This window comes from Myiozetetes cayanensis, unplaced genomic scaffold (assembly GCF_022539395.1).
Source record: "Myiozetetes cayanensis isolate MyiCay16 unplaced genomic scaffold, myiCay2020 scf369, whole genome shotgun sequence".
NCBI lineage: Eukaryota > Metazoa > Chordata > Aves > Passeriformes > Tyrannidae > Myiozetetes > Myiozetetes cayanensis.
Window position 1 is genome coordinate 26,446 of NW_026087598.1, and position 21,044 is coordinate 47,489.

A 21,044-nucleotide genomic window follows, 5' to 3' on the forward strand; every position below is an offset into this window, starting at 1 on the left:
GTGCCAGATCTCTCCAGGCTCTCCCAGATGACTCCAGGGTGTCCCAGATCATTCCAAATCACTCCAGGATGTCCCGGATTGCTCCACAGGGTCTCAGACAGTTCTGGGTTGTTCTGGATCACTCCAGGCTCTCCCAGATGACTCCAGGGCGTCCCAGTTCACTCTGGGCTATCCCAGATCACCCCAGAATGTCCCAGATCACCGGGGGTTGTTCTGGATCGCTCTAGGACGTCCCAGAACGTCCCAGATCGCTCCAGGCCGTCCCAGTTCCCTCCGAGCCGCCGCCCGTGCCGTGCCGGCCCTAGAGCTGCCCGTGCCGGGCCTCGTAGCGGGCGAGGATGGCTCGGAAGCGCTGCAGCTCCCGGCGCGCCGCGGCCACCTCGAGCCGCAGGGCCGCGTTCTCGCGCTCCAGGAACGCCGCCCGCACCGAGATCTGGTTCTCCTTGAGCCGCCGCGCGTCCCGCGAGCGCTTGGCGGCCGCGTTGTTGCGGGAGCGGCGGCTCCAGTACTTCTCGTCCTGGGGGGGGGGAGAGGGGGACACAGGGACGTTTTAGGGACAGCCAAGGACACCCCAGGGAGTGGCAGGGGACACCCCGGGGATCCCACGGCAGGAGGGACCCCCCCGTGGACATGGGGACCCCCAGGGATGAGGGGATGCCACAGATGGGGGGAATGCACGGACACAACAGACCCCTCCCCATGGACACAACAGAGCCCCCCCACACGGACATGGAGATCCCCCTGGGACACAACAACCACCCCATGGATATGGAGACCCCCCCAGGGACACAACAGACCCCCAGGGACACAACAGAGCCCCCCAGAGACACAGAGACCCCCCCAGGGACACAACAGACACCCCCCCCATGGACATGGAGACCCCTCATGGACACAACAGACCCCCTATGGACATGAAGACCCCCCCAAGGACACAACAACCACCCCATGGACATGGAGACCCCCCAGGGACACAAGAGACCCCCCACGGACAAAGAAACCCCCAGGGACACAACAGACCCCCAGGGACACAGAGACCCCCCCAGGGACACAACAAAACCCCTAGAGACAAAGAGACCCCTCCCCAAGGAAAGGGACCCTCCCACAGGGACCCCCCTGGATCCCCCCTATTCCTCCCCCAATTTTGGGGTGCCCCCACCTTCTGCTCCTCGGGCACGTGGACCTTCCTGGCCTTCCTGGCGATGGGTTGGGGTCTCAGCTCGTCCTGGGAGAAGCGGAGCCGCCGGGGTCGAAGGGCCCCCTGGGCCCCCAGCTCCGCCTCCAGCAGCGGCTCCCGGCGGAGGCGTGGGGGCCCGGGGGCCGGGGGCTGGGGGGGCAGGGTTAGAGTGGGGGGTGAAAGAACCGGAGGGGGGTCTCAGAGCCCCCTCTGACAGGACTGGGGGTCCTCAGAACCCTGGGGGCGTTATGGGGTCCGGGTCACAATCAGGGGGTCCTGAGGGGAAAATGGATCCTGCCCCCCCCGAACAGGGCAGGGGAGGGGGTCCCACCACCCTGGGGGGCAGTGTGGGGGTCTCTATCGCGACACAGCGGCACGAGGGCGGCCCTGCCCCTCCGCACGTGAAGAGGCGGGGCCTGGAAGAGGGGTCCTCCCCTTCATAAGGGGGAATCTCGCGTCTCCCTCCCCACTCCCCTTCCTGGCTCCTCACGAACTTCTGGGTGCCCCCCGGGTCCCTCCTGAACCCGCCCCTCACCGGGCGGCCTCTCGTGGGCGGGGGGCCTGGGGGCTGGGGGCAGCCCGTGCTCCCGCAGGAACTCGTCCAGGTCCACGTACTCCAAATCGCCCGGGGGCGGGGGGCACCCGGGCCGCTCCCACGGGGCGGGGGGCAGGGGCGCCCACGAAGCCCCGCGGCTCCCGCCCGGCTCCTCCATCCTGGGGGGAGAGGGGGATGAGACCCCAAAACCTCCCGAAAACACCCCCGAACCCACTCCGGGTTCCCCACGCTGGGTCACGGGGGAGGAGGGAACGAGACCCCCAACCCTCCTCAACAATTCACACCCCCCAAAACCTCCCCATCCCATCCGGACCCCCAAAACCCCCCAAAATCCCCCCTCCCCAATTCCCCCGAACCCCCAAAAGCTCCTCAACCCCCTCCATCACCCCCCGAGGGACACGTGCCCCCCACGTGATCTGGCGCCACACGCGTGGGGACACGGGACACGCGTGGGGGAGAGGGGCGGCACGTGCCGCGGTCACGTGGGGGATCCCCCGCCCCACGTGCGGATTCACCTCGGTGACCCCGGGACGGATCCCACGGGGGACACCGGGAATTGGGGAGGGGCACAGGGAATGGGAATTGGGGAGGGGCACAGGGACATCTTCCCCCCCATCCCCAGGGAACCCCCTGGGGCTCTGGAACTCCGGAGGTCTCGGGGTCTCCCCTCACCTCGTTACCTCTGATCCTCCCCCACCCCAAAAATTCCCGGGGGTCCCGTTCGGCACCTGCCGCTCGGGTGGTCCCGTTACCCCCCAACTCCCGGTGTCCCCCCGGGGATTCCTGTCCCCGTGTCCCCCAATTCCCGGTGTCCCCTCCCATTCCCACCTGCCTCAGGGTGGTCCCGGTGTCCCCCTCAGGGGTCCCTGTCCCTCCCCAATTCCCGATGTCCCTTCCAATTCCCGGTGTCCCCGCCCAATCCCGGTGTCCCCCATCCCCACCTGTCTCGGGGTGGTCCTGGTGTCCCCTGGGGTCCCTGCCCCCAATCCCAGTGTCCCCCCAAATCCCGGTGTCCCCCCCATCCCCACCTGTCTCTGGGTGGTCCCGGTGCCTCCTGAGGGTCCCTGACCCCCAATCCCGGTGTCCCCCCAATTCCCGGTGTCCCCCCAATCCTGATGTCCCCCCAGTCCCAGTGCCCCCAGGGTCCCTTCCCCCAATCCCGGTGTCCCCCAAATTCCCGGTGTCCCCCATCCCCACCTGTCTCGGGTGGTCCCGGTGTCCCCCCAGGGGTCCCTGATCCCCCAATCCCGGTGTCCCCCCAGTCCCGGTGTCCCCCCCAACCCCACCTGTCTCGGGTGGTCCCGGTGCCCTCCGAGCCCCGCGGGGGGCGCTGCGCCCGGGAGGGGGCGTGGCCGGCACTGACCCCACCCCCCTCGCCCTCTCGGCCAATCCCCGCCCGCCTCGCGCGGAGAGGCGGTGCCTGTAAGGAGAAGCCACGCCCCGTCCGCGCACGCTGCGAAGCTCCGATTGGTCCGCACCGGCCAAAACCACGCCCCTTTCTCCGCTTTGGTCACGCCCCTTCAGAACGGGCCGAGGCTCTGCCCCCTTCGCCCGGCCCCGCCCCCTCGCGGCGCGCGCGGCCAATGGGAGCGCGGGGGGCGGGGCCTCGGTCAGGCGGTGCGGCCATGAGGGGGCGGGGCCTGACCTACATTGGGCCAATGGGGAGGCGCGCGGGGGGCGGGCCCTGACCCAGTTTTGGCCAATCGGGAGCGCTCGTGTCCCGGGGGGGGGCCGCGAGCACGCGGGGCCGCACGTGCCGCGCGCTCTTAAAGGGGCCGCGCGCCGTGAACGGGGCCGCGCCTCGCAGAGAGGGGAGCGGGGGGGATTCCTCGGCCCTGCGGGACCCCCCGAGACCCACCCTGCCCCCCCCTGACGTCACAGGCCCCGCGGACCCCCGGGATCTCCTTCCCCCCCCCCCGTCCCGCGGCTCCCCTTTCCCACGCTGTGTCGTCACTTCCTCCACGGGCCGTAGCCCTTTCCGAAGCGGCTTCCCTGATTGGTCGGAGCGTGTCGTTTTGGAAGTGGTTCCGAAGCTCCGGCCGCCATTTTGGGTTTGGGCGGCTCGCGGGCGCCATCTTTGTTGAGGGCAGGGGGTCGCCATCTTGTCTCGGCCCGCGGCATTAACGGGGCGGTGCCGCCATCTTGAACGGGGGAGGCGGCGCCGGCGCCATCTTTGGTGTGGGCAGCGCCCCCGCCCCCACCCTGGGGTCCCCGCGGCCCCCGGCACCCGCAGGGCTGGGGAGGGTCCCGCTGGTTTTGGGGGCCCAGCTCCGCCGTTCCTGCTCTGCGGGGCTCCCGGGACTCTCCGGGGTGTGTGGGGGCGGGACCCCTGAGGGGGTTCCGGATCCGGTTCCGGCGGGGGCGGCGCGTCCGGCCCGGCCCGTCCGTGCGGGGCTCGGGGCGGCCCCGGGACCCCCTGCCCGCCCCGGGACCCCCGATCCCGGCCCCAGGATCCCCAGGTGAGTGACCTCCCACAGCGCCGTCCCCGCTACCCCTCGCGGCTCTGGGACCCCTGAACCGCCCCCCAGCGCTGCGGGTTCCACACCCCCAAAAACACTCCCGGAGACCCTGCACCCCCAGGGCCGCTGCGCCCCCAAATTTCCCGGGCTCTGGGCCACTCCCAGGCTCACAGACCCCCCAAAAAAAAACTGACGGAGACCCCCAAACCAACCCCGGGTGGGATTCCTGGGCTCGTCCCCCATTGAGGCTCAACCCCACCCCCAAACTTCCAGAGGGGACCCCAAATTTCCCTACTCGCCCTCCACACCTCTGACTCCTCCCAGACCTCAAATGCCCCCCAAACCCCCACAGGGACCCCCCACGGCCCCCAGCCCCTCCTCTGCTCCCTCACACACCCAAGGGCGCAGCCCCCAAAAAGCCCCACAGGGACCCTGTTTTGTGGCTGCACGTCCCTCAAAGTCCCCCCAAACCCCTTCCTTGCCCTCCCAGGTGCCCCCCGGCTCTGTTGAGGGGGGGCGATGGAGACCAACATGAGCGACGAGAGCAGCCACTTCCAGTCCTACCCCTTCGACTTCCTGGACTTCCTGACCCACCAGCGCCCGGAGCCGCCGGAGCCCTTCGAGCCCCTAAGTCGCTGCCCCTCCCCCGCCCCCTTCGAATACCCCCCTCCGGGGGCCCTCCTCGACCGCCCCCCGCCCAAGCACAAGCCCGAGGGGGCCACTAGCGCTGCTTCCTCCTCCTCCTCCTCCTCCTCCTCCTCGACCTCCTCGTCCTCGGCGCAGCCCAAGAAGCCGGAGGGCCCTTGGGGAGTCCCGCGGGGCCCTCCCGCACCCGCCCCCACTCTCCCGCCGCCCCCGCCCCCCCAGCCCTCTTCGAGGCCGCCGCGCTTCCCGGCCCTCAGTGGGGCATCGTGGACCTGTCGGGGCACCAGCACCTCTTCGGGGGGCTCAAACGCGGCGGGGCCGGGCGCCCCAGCGCGACCCCGGCGGCGGCGCCGCGGCGCCGGAACCCGGCTCGAAGGAGGAGCGGAGCTACTTCCGGCGCCTCAAGTACCTGGTGGAGCGGCGCTTCCCGTGCGCCGCCTGCCCCAAGGCGTTCCGGCAGGCGGCGCAGCTGGTGCAGCACGTGCAGGCGCACGGCGCCGAGCGGCCCTACGAGTGCCGCACCTGCGGCCGCGCCTACAGCCACGGCTCCAGCCTGGTGCGCCACCGCCGCTGCCACCGCGACGCCCCCGACGACGCCGGCGCCGGCGCCTCGGCCAGGGCGGCGCCCCCCGTGCCCGGCGCGGCCTCCGGGGTCCTGGCCTTGGCCAATGGGGTCGGCGTGGCGCCCAATGGGGTCGTGTGGCGCCCAACGGGGTCGTCCCGCTGGCCGGCGGGGTCGGTGCCCTCCCCAGCGTGGGAGCCCTCCCCAGCGCCGGCGCGGCGCCCGCCGGGGCCAACGCGGTGCCCAACGGGGTGAGCGCCGTGCCCAACGTCGGCAGGGCCGGCGCCGGGCGCGGCGCGGCCGCGGCTCCCAACGGGCCGGCGCGGGACTCGGCGTGGGCGCCGCGGCGCCCGGCGGGGTCGCGCGGGGCCCAACGGGGTCGGCGCCGCGCCCGTCCCGCCGCGCCCAACGGCGTCAACGCCCAGGCCAACGGCGTCAACCTGGTGGCGCCCGGCGGGGTGACGGTGGCCGTGGCCAACGGGGTCATCCCGGTGCCCAGCGGCGTCCTCCTGGCGCCCGGCGCGGTGCCCCTGGCGCCCGTGGGGGTCCCGCTGGCCCCGGGCGGCGGCGCCGGCGCGGCCCCGGCGGGCGCGGAGGGGCCGTTCACGTGCCCGCTGTGCTGGAAGGTGTTCAAGAAGCCGAGCCACCTGGCGCAGCACCAGATCATCCACACGGGCGAGAAGCCCTTCACCTGCGCCGCCTGCGGCCGCAGCTTCAACCGGCGCGAGAGCCTCACGCGCCACGTGAAGACGCACGCGGGGCCGCGGCGCGTGCCCTGCCCGGTGTGTGGAAAGGAGTTCCGCGACGCCGCCTACCTGCTGCGCCACCAGGCCAGCCACGGCGGGCCCCGGCCCGCGCACCGCTGCGACGTCTGCGGCAAGGCCTACGCCGCGCCCCAGAGCCTGCTGCGGCACCGCCGCGCCCACGCCGCGCCCGAGGCCGGCCCGGGGGCCGCGGGGTGGCGGGGCCTCGGCGGCGGCGCCGGCGCCGCGGGCGAGCCCCTCTCCGGGGGCGGGCGGCGGGCGCAGCTCGGGTGCGCGGTGTGCGGGCGGGCGTTCGGGCGCGCGAGACGCTGCGGCGCCACGAGCGCATCCACACCGGGGAGAAGCCGCACGAGTGCGGGGTGTGCGGGAAGCGCTTCCGGGAGTCCTTCCACCTGCGCAAGCACCGCGTGGTGCACACGCGGGAGCGGCCCTACCGCTGCGACCTGTGCGGCAAGACCTTCGGCTACCCCCAGAGCCTCACGCGGCACCGCCAGGTGCACCGCCCGCCGCCGCCCGCGCCGCCCCCGCCGCCCGGCGAGGCCGCCCCGGCCGGGCTGGGCTGCGGCGCCTGCGGGCAGCGCTTCCCCGACCTGCTCCGCGCCGCCGCCGCCGCCCACCAGGACCCGCTGCCGGGACCCGCGGCCGAGCGCCCGCCCGGCTGCGACACCTGCGGGCAGGTGTTCGGCTTCCTGGAGAACCTCGTCTGGCACCGCCTGGTGCACCCGGCGCCGCCGGAGCGGCCGGTGACGGCGGCGGCGGGGGGCGAGCCCCCGGTGCCCGCCGAGGCGCCGCGGGCGGCGCCACGGGCCGGGCGCTTCCCCTGCGGCACCTGCGGGCGCAGCTTCAAGCGGTTCCTGGCGCTGGTGACGCACAAGTACGTGCACCTGGCGCGGCGGCCGCGGGCCTGCGGGGCGTGCGGGCGGCGCTGCGCCGCGCGCCTACGAGCTGCTGCTGCACCGCCGGCGCCACCTGCGCCGCCGGCCCTGGCCCTGCGGCGGCTGCGGGCGCCGCTTCTGGGCGGCCGCGCTGCTGCGGCGGCACCGGCGCCGCTGCCTCGCCCGGCTGCGCTGCCGCACCTGCGGCCGAGCCTTCCGCCGCGCCCGGGCCCTGCGGCGGCACCGCGCCGGCCACGCCGGGGCCCTGCGCTGCCCGCGCTGCGCCAAGCGCTTCGCCCACCCCGCCGGCCTGGCCGAGCACCAGCGCCGGCACCGCCCGGCGCGGCCGCGGCGCTGCCGGACCTGCGGGGAGAGCTTCGGGCGGCGCTCGGAGCTGCTGGAGCACCGGCGGCGCCACCTGGGCGAGGACGTTTACCGGTGCGAGCGCTGCGGGAAGAGCTTCTTCTACCTGTCGTCCATCCTGCGGCACCAGCGCGGCCACGCGCGGCGCCGGGGGCTGCGCTGCCCCGCCTGCTGCCGCCGCTTCGGCGACGCCCGCCGCCTGCGCCGACACCTGGCCGGCCACGAGGCCGGGCGGCCCTTCCCGTGCCGCGCCTGCGGCGAGGCCTTCGCCGCTCCCGAGGGGCTGCGGCAGCACCGGCGGCTGCGGCACCGCCAGGGCGCGGCCGGGGCGGCCCAGGGGGAGTGAGGGGAGGGTGTCGGGGGCATCGGTGCCACGGGGACACGGAGGGGACGTCGTGGTGGGACACAGCTGGACACGGCTCAGCACAGCACGGGGGGACACGGCACGGTCATGGCACGGCACAGCTCGGGTGGACATGGCTGGACACGGCTCGTCGTGGCATGACGGGGATGTCACGGCAGGGCGTGGCTCGTCACAGCACAACCCAACCTGTCACGGGCTGACACGGCACGGCACGGCTCGGCACGGCGGGACAGGACTTGTCGCAGCTCCTCATGGATCCTCACGGTGCGAAACGGCTCAGCACGGATTTGTCACGGCGTGACACGCCCTGACATGCCCCAGCACGCCTCGCCATGGCTTGGCACGGTTCCTCACGGTGTGACACGGCTCAGCACAGATTTATCACGGCCCAACACGCCCCAACACGCCTCGCCATGGCCCGACACGCCCCAACACGCCTCGCCACGGCCCCGCCCCCTTTGCCGTGCCCCCGCTGCCCCACCGACACTCGGACATGACCCCCCCTGCCCAGGCCTGCGGGACCCTGGACCCTCCCCAGGACTCCCAGACCCCCTCGATGAATCCCCCAACCCCCGGGGTCCATGAACTCTGAATCTCCATAAATCAAAGCTCTGCGCTCGAGGCCCCTCCCCACCCGGGGGTCCCGTGAGGAGGGGCGGGGAGGGGCGGGGTGGGGAGGGCCGCGCCGCGCTGTCACGGAGGGAGGCGGAATAAACCGGAGCCACCGCGGGCGGGGAGGGGTCTGAGTGTGCGGCCACGGCGGGGGGGTGAGGGGTGGAGGGGGTTTGAAGGAGGGCTGGGGTGGGGGGTTGTGTGGGGTGGGTGGGTGGGGGTTGTTTGGCCGGGGGTTTGTTGACGAGTTGGGTCATTGGTTGGGTTGTTGGTTGGTTGATGATGGGTTGGGTTGATGGGTGGGTTGGGTCATTGGTTGGATGATGGGTTGGTTGGGTCATTGGTTGGGTGATGGGTTGGTTGGGTCATTGGTTGGATGATGGGTTGGTTGGGTCATTGGTTGATGGTGGGTTGGTTGGTTGGGTGATGGGTTGGTTGGGTCGTCGGTTGGTTGATGATGGGTTGGGTTGGTTGGTTGGTTGATGGGTTGTGTGATCAGCTGGTTGGTTGATGGTGGGTTGGGTTAACGGTGGGTGGGTTGGTTGGTTGGTTGGGTCGTTGGTTGGTTGATGGTGGGTTGGGTTGGTGGGTTGGTTGGTTGGTTGATGATGGGTTGATAGGTTTGTTGGTTGGGCAATGGGTTGGTTGGGTCGTTGGTTGGTTGGTTGATGGTGGGTTGGGTTAACGGTGGGTGGGTTGGTTGGATGATGGGTTGGGTGATGGGTTTGGTAGAGGGTTGGGGAGGGGGTTGATGAGTTGGGGGGTCGGTTTGTCGATGTGTCGATTGGCTCACGGGTGAGTTGGTCCTTGGGTCGGTCGGGGGCCGTTTGGGGGTCGTTGGGTCAGCTGGGGGTCGGTTCAGGGGTCTGTTGGCTGAGGGGGGTGGGTGGGGATGGTTGGTGTGTGTGGGGGGGTGTGATATCCTCCCTAGCCCCTCCCCCCACCCAGAGACACCACAAGAGACACGGAAAAACCAAAACCCAGTTTTTTTAATAATTAAAAAAAATGAACATCAAGTTGAGGGGGGAAGGAGGGGCGGCACAGGACACCCCCCCAACCCTGGGGCCACCATCTCCCACCTCCCCAAGCCCCACTGCCGTCGCCTTCCACGTCCCCCACCCTCGGAGCCACCGTCCTTTCCACGCCAGAGCCCGGGGCCACCAACCCTCCACACCCCCGACTTCGAAGCCACCGCCTTCCACGTGGCCACCTCCGCGGCCACCATCCCGTCCCGACGAGCTCCGGGGCCGCCGTCCCTCCGTGCCCCCGCTCCCAGGATCGCTTTCCACTGTCCGTGGGCACCGTCCCTCTGCATCCCTGCTCCCAGGATGGCTGTCCACTGTCCATGGGCACCGTCCCTCCACGTCCCCGCTCCCAGGATCGCTGTCCAGTGTCCATGGGCACCGTCCTTCCATGTCCCTGCTCCCAGGATGGCTGTCCACTGTCCATGGGCACTGTCCCTCTGCATCCCCGCTCCCAGGATCGCTGTCCATTGCCCATGGCCACCGTCCCTTTTCCACAGCCACTGCCCATTTCCCACGGCCACTGTCGTCCATTTTCCGTGGTCACTGATGTCCATTTCCCACGGCCACTGCCCATTTCCCATGGCCGCCATCGTCCATTTTCCATGGTCACTGTTGTCCATTTTCCATGGTCACTGTTGTCCACTTTCCATGGTCACTGCTGTCCACTTTCCACAGCCGCCGTCCCTCCATGCCTCCAACCCCGGGGTCGCCGTCCCTCCACGCCACCCCTCTTATCCCCCACCCTCCACGTCCCCTGAGCTCTCCCGGCCCCCCTCAGCTGCCCTGCTCCCGGCCGGCCGGGTGCTTCCTGCGCAGGTGCCTCTGCAGGGTGTTCCTCTCCCCGAAGCGCAGGGGGCAGTGGGGGCAGGGGAAGGGGCGCTCCCCGGTGTGCACCCGCTGGTGCTGGGCCAGCTCGCCCGAGTCCCGGAAGCGCCGGGGGCAGAGGGGGCAGCCCAGGGGCTTCTTGCCCCCGGCGTGGGTGAAGCGGTGCCGCTCCAGGTGCGACGCCCGCTTGAAGGCCTTGCCGCAGGCGCGGCACACGTGCGGCTTGAGCGGCGAGTGGGCGATGCTGTGGCGCTGCAGGTACGACAGGTACGCGAAGGAGCGCCCGCACTCGGGGCACCAGAACGCCCGCGGGCTCCGGGGGGTCCCGGCCGCGCCCCCCGGCTCCGCCACCAGCACCGTGTAGGGCAGCCCTTGGCTGTCGATCAGCAGGTAACGACCCCCCCCGGCGGGGGCTCCGGACGGCGAGGGGGACGGGGAGGAAGGGGGTTGTGGGGGAGGGCGGCGGGGGAGGTGGGGAGGGGGCGGGCAGGGGGTGGGGGCGGCGGGGAGGTGGGGGAGGAGTCCGTGTGGCTGTGGGGAGAAAAGGAGGGGGCGTTAGAGGGGCTTGGGGGTCTCCCGGTGTCTGCAGAATTAGGGAGGGTTTAGGGGTCCCCAGGGGTGGGGAGATCGGGAAGGGGTCCCGAAAATGGGGAGGGCATTTGGGGACCTCTGGGCAGGTCTGGGGTCCCAGGAATGAGGGGAATTTAAGGGTCCCCAGGGGTGGGGGCAGCTCCGGGGTCCCGATCTGGGGGATTCCCAGGAATTGGGGGTTATTGGGGGTCCCCAGGGGTGGGGGCACAGCCGGGGGTCCCGATCTGGGGGGATTCCCAGGAATTAGGGGGGGTTATTGGGGGTCCCCAGGGGTGGGGGCACAGCCGAGGGTCCCGATCTGGGGGATTCCCAGGAATTAGGGGGGGTTATTTGGGGTCCCCAGGGGTGGGGGCACAGCCGGGGGTCCCGCTCCCCCCGGTGTCGCTGGATCGGGGCCCGCCCGGGGTCCTGCCTGCGCCGTCCCGGGGATGCGGGGCAGCCCCGAGGGGGGGTCTCTGACGCTCCCCCCACCCCCCAATCCCCCTCCCAAATTCCCCCGGTCCCCCGGTACCTCCCGGCGCCTCCGCGCCCCGGGCCCCACTTCGGGCCCTTCATGAGGCCCCGCTGCGGTCGCGGCGTGTCCGGGGGCTCGGCCGGGGGCTTTTTGGGAGGCTCCGCTCAGGGGTCCCCGGTGGGGGCGGGGGAGGGGGGGGTCGGGCCGGGCCGGTGCCGCAGCCTTTGGGCTCCGGCTGGAAACGCCGCCGCCCCTCGGAAGTTCCCCCTCCGAGACCCCCAAAACCACCCAGGACCCCGAGACCCCTTTATTGGGGGGACACACGAGGGGGTTTCGCACCCTCGACACCCCCGGTAATTCACCCCCCGGCCGCGTGTCTCGGGCGCTGCAGGGTCTCTTCGTGTCCCCCACGCAGGACCCCAGTCCCCTCCGGGGTCGCGACCCCCTGATTTGGGTCTTTGCCCCCCGGGGCCGCTTTCGGGTTCGGCCGCGCTCGGAATTTGCCGCCGGTCCCCGGGAGGGGCAGGGCCAGCGCGGGGCGGGGCCAGCGAAGAGGAGGAGCCACTCAGGGGGCGCGTTCAGGGGGGGGCGGGGCCTGGGGGCTCAGGGAGCGTCGCGAAGGAGCCGCGACCGAACCGGGGCGAAAATCAGCGCGGGGGGGATTGGGGGGTTTTGGGGAGGGGCGGGTTTGGAGGTCAGGGGGCTTGAGGGGACCCCCTCGATTTGCAGTCCCTCCCCATAATCCGCGCCCCCAGGCGGCTCCGCGGCCGCTCTTTGCAGTCGGTCCCTGCGCGCGGCGCAGCCGCGGGCGCGGAGCGAGTGGTGAGCGGGACCCCCAAAAAAACAGGACCCTCCCAAAAACAGGAACCCCCCAAAATCACCGACCACCCGCCCCAAAATCAGGGACCACCCCCAAAAATACCGAGACCCACCCCAAAAAGCAGGACCTTCCCGAAAACAGGGACCCCCACCCCCTCCTCAAAATCGGGACCGCTCCCCAAAACAGGGACAACCCCACAAAAAATCAGGACCTCCCCAGAAAAACAGGGAGCCATCTCAGAAGAGGACCCCCCAAAAAAAGTCCAGGGACCCCCAATAAAACGGGACCTTGGGGGCGTGGGGGGCACAGGGATTTTGGGGGTCGCAGGATTTGGGGAGGGGTCCCAGGGATTTGGGGGTCCCTTTGGGGGTGTCCTCCAGAGGGGTCCCGGGGTCGTTTGGGGGTCCCACTTTGGGAGTCCCGGGGAGTGGAAGGGTCGTGGTTTTGGGGAGGGGTCCCTGGTTGGGGGGTCAGAAGGATTTTGGGGGGTTCCGGGAGGGGTCTCAGGGATTTGGGGTGACCCCCTGTCCTCCTCCCCGCAGGTGGTCCTGGGGGTCCCTGCCATGGCCGAGCGTCGCCGCAGACCCGGTACGGGGGGTCGGGGGTTTGGGGGTCCCTGAGGGGTTTTTGGGGGTCCCCGAGGGGTTTTTGGGTGGTCCCTGAGGTTTGGACCCTGGTGGGGGTGGGGAGGGTTTGGGGTTCAGGGGGCCCGGGGGCCTCGTTTTGGAGGGGAGAGCAGGGACCCCTTTTGGAGAGTTGGGGGTCCCGGGGGTTTGATGGCTTTGGGGGAGATCGGAAGGTTTTGGGGTTCCCAGGGGGTTTGGTGGCTTTGGGGGGTTGGGAAGGTTTTTGGGGGTACCGGGGGGTTTGATGAGTTTGGGGGTTGGGAAGGTTTTGGGGTTCCCGGGAGGAGGATTGAGTGGTTGGGGGTTGGGGGTGGTTTTGGGGGTCCCAGGGGGTTCTGGGGTGCCTGGTGGGGTTTGGGGGTTTGGTATCTGACGGTGCCCCCCTTTGTGTCCCCCCAGTGAAGGACGAGGGCTCCTGGAGCCCCCTGACCCTCCCGGAGCCCCCAGGCAGAGCCCCCCGTTCTTCGGCCTCGGCCCCCCAGGGCGGCCCTGAAGGTTTGGGGGTCCCCAGGCTGAGGGGTGGGGTTGGGGTCCCGGTGGGATGTGGGGCTGGGGGGCCATGAGGTTTGGGGACCCCCCAGACTTCGGGCCCAGCTGGCCCTGAGGGGTTTTGGGGTCTCTGAGGGGTTTCGGGGTCCCTGAGGGGTTTTTGTGATCCCTGAGTGGTTTTTGGGGTCCCTGAGGGGGTTTTGGGGTCTCTGAGGGGGTTTTTGGGGTCTCTGAGGGGTTTCTGGGGTACCTGAGCAGTTTCTGGGGTCCCTGAGGGGTTTTTGGGATCCCTGAGCAGTTTTGGGGGTCCCTGAGAGGTTTGGGGTCCCTGAGGGGTTTTTGGGATCCCTGAGCAGTTTTTGGGGTCCCTGAGAGGTTTTTGGGGTCCCTGAGGGGGTTTTTGGGATCCCTGAGGGCCTTTTGGGGTCCCTGATGGGTTTTTGGGGTCCCTGAGAGGTTTTTGTGATCCCTGAGGGGGTTTTTGGGGTCCCTAAGGGGGTTTTTGAGGGTCCCTGAGCAGTATTTGGGGTCCCTGAGTGGATTTTGGGGTCCCTGAGGGGTTTTTGGGGTCCCTAAGGGGTTTTTGAGGGTCCCTGAGCGGTTTTTGGGGTCCCTGAGGGGGTTTCTGGCCCCCCCAGACCCCCCCGGGCTGCGGGCCCAGCTGGCCCTGGCCCTGGAGCGGCAGGTTTGGCTCCAGCGGCGGATCCGGGACCTGGAGGACGAGCGGGATTTCCTGAGGAGGCAGCTGGAGACGGCCCTGGGGGCACAGGTGGGGGGACATTGGGGGACATTGGGGGACATTGGGGACATTGGGGGCCACAGGGATGAGGGCACGGGGGTCTGGGGGTGGGGGCAGGAACTCGGGGATGGGGGAGTTTGGGGAGTCCCAGGGGGTCTGTGGGATGGGGGGCCTCGAGGGGGGCAGGGGGCGTGGGGGACGTGGAGGGATTTTTGGGAGGGTCACGGGGGTCGTGGGGGTGGGGGGCAAAGGGACTTGGGGGTTCCCAAGGGACGGGGGGTCTCAGGGGTATTGGGGGTCCTGGGGTCCCAGGGTCCTGGGGTCCCGGGTGCCCCCAACCCTGTGTCCCCCCCCCAGAGGACCCCCGGCGTGGGAAGGCCCCGCGGCAGCGCCGGGGGGGCGTCGGGGACCCCCAGGCCGGGGGGGGCTCGGACGACGAGGCGGCTCCTCCTCCCGGGACCCCCGAGACCCCCGGCCCGGCACAGACCCGGGGGCCCCGCAGGAGGGGGCCCGGCCAGGACCTGCGAGAGGCAGCGCGGTGAGACCCCCGGGGGGGCTGGGGGGGCACGGGGGGCGACTGGGAACACTGGGACAAACTGGGGGCACTGGGACAAACTGGGGGCACTGGGAACCCGCCCCCAGGACACTGTGGGGACACTGTGGGGACAGTGCGGGGACACTGAGCCCCCCGTGTCCCACCCCTGTGCCCCCCCCTGTCCCCTCAGCCTGTGACACTGCTGGGGACAGTGCTGGGGGCGGATGGTGCAGCCAAGGCCCTGTCCACGATGTCCCCAATGTCCCCAATGCTCTCAATGTCCCCAATATCTCCAATGTCTCCGATGTCCCCAATATCCCCAATGTCCCCAATGTCCCCAATATCCCCAATGTCCCGACATCCCCAGTGTCCCCAGGGTCCCTCTCCAAGTCCACGAGGTTGAGGGGGTTCTGCACTGGGACCAGCAGGTGCTCTGGGTGTGTCCCTGTCCCTGCTGTCCCTGTCCCTGATGTCCCTGCTGTCCCTCTCTGTGTCCCCCTGTCCCTGATGTCCCTGTCCCTGTCCCTGCTGTCCCTGTCTGTGTCCCTGATGTCCCTCTCTGTGTCCCCCTGTCCCTGATGTCCCTCTCTCTGTCCCTGTGTCCCCAGTGAGGGATGCCGAGGGCGTGCTCCGGCGGTACCAGCGGGTGCTGCGGACGTTCCAGCGCCTGCGCTCCATGAGCGGCGCGTTCCATGAGCCCTGTCCCTGTCCCTGCTGTCCCTCTCTGTGTCCCCCTCTCCCTGATATCCCTCTCTCTGTCACAGTAAGGGATGCTGAAGGTGTCCTGCGTCGATACCAGCGTGTCCTGCGGACGTTCCAGCGCCTGCGCTCCATGAGCGGCGCGTTCCATGAGCCCTGTCCCTGTCCCTGCTGTCCCTGTCTGTGTCCCTGTGTCCCTGTCTGTGTCCCTGATGTCCCTTTCTGTCCCCAGTAAGGGATGCTGAAGGTGTCCTGCGTCGGTACCAGCGGGTGCTGCGGACGTTCCAGCGCCTGCGCTCCATGAGCGGCGCGTTCCATGAGCCCTGTCTGTCCCTGTCTGTGTCTCCCTGTCCCTGTGTCCCTGTCTGTGTCCCTGATGTCCCTCTCTTTATCCCTGTGTCCCCAGTGAGGGATGCTGAGGGTGTCCTGCGTCGGTACCAGCGTGTCCTGCGGACGTTCCAGCGCCTGCGCTCCATGAGCGGCGCGTTCCGGCACCACCGCGTGGACCGGAACACGGTGGCGCTGACGACGCCGATCGCCGAGCTGCGCCTCGTGGCGCCCGAGAAGCTGCGCGAGGTGGGCGAGTTCGACCCCGCCAAGGAGCGGCTCCTCGACTACTCCCGCCGCTGCTTCCAGGCCCTGGACCCCGAGACCCTGCGCAAGGTGCAGGCCCTGAAGCAGAGCAAGCTGCTGCTGCCCATCACCTACCGCTTCAAGCACTGAGGGACCCCCAAAACGGACCCCCAGGGACCCCCAAACCACCCCAAACCACCCCCAACCCATCCCAAACCCACCCAACCCACCCGGACCCTGCGCAAGGTGCAGGCCCTGAAGCAGAGACAAGCTGCTGCTGCCCATCACCTACCGCTTCAAGCACTGAGGGACCCCCAAAACAGGGACCCTAGGGACCCCCAAACCACCCCTGGGACCCCAAATCCCACCTGACCTCCCCAGCCCCTCAAACGCCCCCACTGTGCCAGGGCAGGACCCCCGAGCCCACCCTGACCCACCCTGAGAGGGCTGGGACCCCCAGCCCCCACCCGAGACGTTGCAGGGACCCCCGACTCCTCCCTAGGACCCCCAGCCCCCCGAGACAGTCCAGGGACCCCCCAGCCCCTCGTGGAACCCCCGGGATCCCCTCAGGACTCCTCTGAGACCCTCCCCAGACACTCCAGGGACACCCCAGGCCCACCCTGACCCCCCTGGGATCCCCCAGACCCTCCCTAAACCCCTTGGGATCCCCCTGAGACCCCCCGAGGGACCCCCAGGCCTCCCCAGGGACCCCCAAACCCCACCCCACCCCCGGAATCAGTCTGGGGTCCCGGAGAGGGGGTGTTTTGGGGAGGGGGGAGTGTCTTGATTGATTTGGGGGGCCCTGGTGCCCCTCTGCTCCCTTCCCCCCCCCCTTTTATTGAAAAAGACCCAAAAATAAAACAAAAATTGATGAATAAACGGTGGAAATATCGCGAGATTTGGGGCAGAGCGGGAGTTGGGCTGGAGGGGGGCGGTGGAAAGTCCCGAACAGTGACGGGGAATGCCGAGCAGTGACGGTGAATCACGAGCAGTGACGGAAGGGTCCGAACAACGGCGGAAAGGCACGGACAGTAACGAGGAACCGCGACTAGTGACGGAAGAGACCGAATAATGGCGGAAAGGCCCGGACAGTGACGGAAAGGCCCGTACAGTGACGGAAAGCCCCGAAGAATCGCGGACGGCGCCGAGCGCGGCCCGAGCGGCGCCGGAAGTTGCCGAGCGCGGCCGGAAGTGGCCGAGCGCAGCCGAGCGCGGACGGAGCGGCCGCGGCCTGAGCGGGACCGGGAGGCACCGGCGGGCACCGGGACGGGCCGGGCGACACCGGGGGGCGCCGGGGGGGGTCGGGGAGCACCGGGGACGCCGGCGGGGCCGCCCCAGCGCCGCCATGTCCGACTTCGACGAGTTCGAGCGGCAGCTGAACGAGAACAAACAAGGTACCGGCGGGGGCCGCGCCCCGCCCCCGCCTGGCCCTCCCCGGGGGTCCTCAAACCCTCCCCCACCCTCCTCACATGGGGCTCCCTGACCCCCGCCCGTGAGGGCCGTGCCCCATCGCCCTCACGGGGGCTCTGAACCCCCATTCCCGCAGGACCCGTTTTTGGGGTTCCCCCTCAGTGACCCCAATTTTGGGGGGGTCGTGGCGCCCCAAGTTTGCTGCCCTTCACCCCTCCGCCCCGTCCCCCTGTTTTGGGGTTTGGGGCTCCCCGACCCCACGTTTTAACACCCCTCTCCCCAGAGCGGGACGAGGAGAACCCAGGGGATTTGGGGGTTTGGGGGAGGGGTTTAGGGACAGCATTTTGGGGGTGTTCGGGGGTTTCTGACCCCTCCATTCTCTCCTCTCCCAGAGCGGGTCGAGAACCCGGGGGATTTGGGGGTTTAGGGGCGGCTCTTTGGGGGTTTGGGGGCAGCATTTTGGGGGCTGTTCGGGGGATTTGGGGGCTGTTCGGGGGATTTGGGGGGCTCTTCGGGGGGATTTTGGGGGTGTTTTGGGGGTTTCTGACCCCCCCATTCCCCTCTGCCAGAGCGGGACAAGGAGAACCGGCACCGCAAACGCTCCCACAGCCGCTCCCGGAGCCGCGACAGGAAACGAAGGAGCCGCTCCCGGGACCGGCGGAACCGCGACCAGCGCAGCGTGTCCCGCGACCGCCGGCGGCGCCGGTACTGGGACATACTGGGAGCGCTGGGATAGACTGGGAGGGGGGGTGATGCACCCCAACGTGTCCCAGGACTGCTGATGGAACCGGTACTGGGAGCACTGGGATGTACTGGGAGGGGGGGGATGCACCCCAGCGTGTCCCGGGAGTGTTGATGGAGCCGGTACTGGGAGCACTGGGATGTACTGGGAGTGGAGAGGGACAGGGAATGGGGTACACTGGGATTCACTGGGATGGGCAGGGACACACTGGGGACACTGGGACTGATCCCAGGACCCCCTGGATGGGGGGGGGCAATCCCTGGGACCCCCAGGCCCTCAGGACAGGGAGGGACCACCCCAATTTGGGGTGGGGTCCTGTTCCCTCTCTTCCCCACTAACGGGCTCCCCTCCCCACAGGTCGCCCTGAGCCTTTCAGGCCCCTGAGGTGAGTCTGGGGGGTCTAGTAGGGTTTGGGCTGAGGTGCAGAGCCCCCAAACACCCCCTGTGACCCCCCAGCCGCTCCCCCGCCACGAGAAGAAGAAGAAGATCCGTAAGTACTGGGACGTGCCCCCGGCTTCGGAGCACATCACCCCCATGCAGTACAAAGCCATGCAAGGTGGGACCCCAGAGACTCCTGGGACCCCCAGAACCCCCTGGGACCCCCCCAATTCACCCTGTGCCCCCAACCCCCTGTGCCCCCCTGGCTCGAGCACATCACCCCCATGCAGTACAAAGCCATGCAAGGTGGGACCCCAAAACCCCAGGGACCCCCAAAACCCCCTGGGACCCCCAATCCACCCTGGGACCCCAAACCCCCTGGGACCCCAAAAACCCCAGAGACCCCCAACCCCCTGTGCCCCCAACCTCCCTGTGCCCTCCCCCCGGCTTCGAGCACATCACCTCCATGCAGTACAAAGCCATGCAAGGTGGGACCCCCAGAGACCCCTCAGGGACCCCCAAACCCCAGAGACCCCCAAACCCCCTGTGTGCCCCCAACCCCCTGTGCCCCCCGGCTTCGAGCACATCACCCCCATGCAGTACAAAGCCATGCAAGGTGGGACCCCAGAGACCCCCAAAACCCCCAGTGACCCCCAATCCACCCTGGGACCCCCAAACACCCCTATAGACCTCCCCAAACCCCCTGGGACCCCCAGATCCACCCCTGACCCCTGTGCCCCCCCAGCCGCAGGCAGATCCCGCCACGGCCCTGCTGCCCACCATGACCCCCAAACACCCCCTAGGACCCCCCAAACTCCCAAATTCCTCCTGACCCCCTGTGCCCCTCCAACCGTGGGCAGATCCCGGCCACGGCCCTGCTGCCCACCATGACCCCCAAACACTCCTAGGACCCCCTCAAACCCCTCTAAACCCTAACCCCTGTGCCCCCCCAGCCGGGTAGATCCCGGCCACGGCCCTGCTGCCCACCACTCTTCAGACACCCCCCCCTCTAAACCCCTGTGCCCAGCGTAGGAGCTCCGTTGCCCACCATGGCCCCCAAGCACCTCTAGGGCTCCCAAACCCCTCTAAACCCCTAAACCCCTGTGCCCCCAGCCGTGGGCAGATCCCGGCCACGGCCCTGCTGCCCACCATGACCCCTGACGGGCTGGCCGTGACCCCACGCCTGTGCCCGTGGTGGGCAGCCAGATGACCCGGCAGGCCAGGGAGGCTCTACGTGGGCAACATCCTCTCGGCATCACCGAGGTCTGGGGGCTCTGGGGGGCTCTGGGGGTTTTTTGGGGGTTTTGGGAGCTGAGAGGGGCTCTACGTGGGCAACATCCCTTCGGCATCACCGAGGTCTGGGGGCTCTGGGGGCTTTGGGGGAGTTTAAGGGGTTTTGGGGGTTTTGGGGAGCTGAGGGGGTCTATGTGGGCAACATCCTCTCGGCATCACCGAGGTCTGGGGGCTCTGGGGGCTCTGGGGGCTCTGGGGGTTTATTAAGGGGGTTTTGGGGGTTTTGGGGAGCTGAGGGGGTCTATGTGGCAACATCCCCTTCGGCATCACTGAGGTCTGGGGGCTCTGGGGGCTTATTGGGGTTTTTGAGGGTTATTAGAGGTATTATGGGAGTTGGGGGGTTTTGGGGAGCTGAGGGGTTCCTACATGGGCAACATCCCTTTGGCATCACCCGAGCTCTGGGGGCTCTGGGGAGTGTTATTTGGGGTTTTTTTACTGGTTTTGCCTTTTTTTTTTTTCTCCACTTTTTTCCTCTTTCTTTCTCTTTTCTATTGCATTTTCTTGCAGCTTTTTTTTTTTTTTATCCTTTTTATGTCTGTCTTCCTTTTTAATTTTTTTCCACTTCTTTTCTTTGTTTTTCTCTTTTTTTATTTCCTTTCTTTTACTCCTTTATTTTTTTATTTTTCCCTTTTTTTTACTTTTATTTTTTTTTCTTCTTTTATTCTTTTTTTTTTCTTTTCTTATTTCCGCTTGTTTTTCTTTTCTATTCCTCTTTTGTCTCTCTCTTTTTCCCCCCCTTGCCCCCTCCCCGATGGGTCTTGGAGGGTCGATCCCCCCCCTCTGACGCCGCTTTGCCCCCCCAGGAGGCGATGATGGATTTCTTCAACGCCCAGATGCGCCTGGGGGGCCTCACCCAGGCCCCCGGGAACCCCGTCCTGGCCGTGCAGATCAACCAGGACAAGAACTCGCCTTCCTCGAGGTCTGGGGGCCTTGGGGGGTTTAGGAGTCCTGGGGAATCGGGAGTTTCGGGGTTGGAGTGGGACACGGCCCCGAATCCGGCCCCAAACCCCCAAAATCCACCCCCAAAACAACCCCCTGACCCCTGAACTGCCCCAAAATCCACCCCCAAAATCCACCCCCAAAAATCCACCCCCAGAAATCCACCCCCAAAATCCATCCCCAAAATCCACCCCCAAACAACCCCCGACCCCTGAACTGCCCCAAAATCCATCCCCAAATCCATCCCCAAAATCCACCCCCAAATCCACCCCCAAAATCCACCCCCAAACAACCCCCCGACCCCTGAACTGCCCCAAAATCCACCCCCAAAATCCATCCCCAAAATCCATCCCCAAAATCCATCCCCAAAATCCACCCCCAAAATCCACCCCCTAAATCCACCCCCAAACAACCCCCGACCCTGAACTGCCCCAACCCCCCAAAATCCATCCCCCAACCACTGAACCCCCAAACTCCCCAGGGGGGTCCCTGTGACACCCCCAGTTCTGGATTTGGGTTGGGAGTCAGGGAT

General features: G+C 68.5%; 3 protein-coding genes across 3 annotated transcripts; 2 read left to right on the forward strand and 1 right to left on the reverse strand.

The window, feature by feature from the left end:
* The first annotated feature begins 4,689 nt into the window (after positions 1 to 4,689).
* Positions 4,690 to 8,144, forward strand: ZNF865 (zinc finger protein 865). The gene is given in 6 exon segments (XM_050328163.1): positions 4,690 to 5,053; positions 5,056 to 5,176; positions 5,179 to 5,635; positions 5,674 to 6,455; positions 6,458 to 7,095; positions 7,097 to 8,144. Coding segments are annotated over 6 exon segments (2,991 nt in total). The 5' UTR covers positions 4,690 to 4,708; the 3' UTR covers positions 7,745 to 8,144.
* A 2,029-nt stretch (positions 8,145 to 10,173) lies between these two features.
* Positions 10,174 to 11,370, reverse strand: LOC126646690 (zinc finger protein 581-like). Its single transcript, XM_050328164.1, has 2 exons — positions 11,337 to 11,370; positions 10,174 to 10,637 (listed from the first exon to the last, which is right to left on the reverse strand). Exons 1-2 carry the CDS (start codon positions 11,368 to 11,370, stop codon positions 10,174 to 10,176), a joined length of 498 nt encoding a protein of 165 aa, XP_050184121.1.
* A 1,282-nt stretch (positions 11,371 to 12,652) lies between these two features.
* On the forward strand, positions 12,653 to 16,029 carry CCDC106 (coiled-coil domain containing 106). The gene is made up of 5 exons (XM_050328166.1): positions 12,653 to 12,677; positions 13,115 to 13,210; positions 13,762 to 13,961; positions 14,301 to 14,481; positions 15,584 to 16,029. Exons 1-5 carry the CDS (start codon positions 12,653 to 12,655, stop codon positions 15,898 to 15,900), a joined length of 819 nt encoding a protein of 272 aa, XP_050184123.1. The 3' UTR covers positions 15,901 to 16,029.
* Positions 16,030 to 21,044: the final 5,015 nt, after the last annotated feature.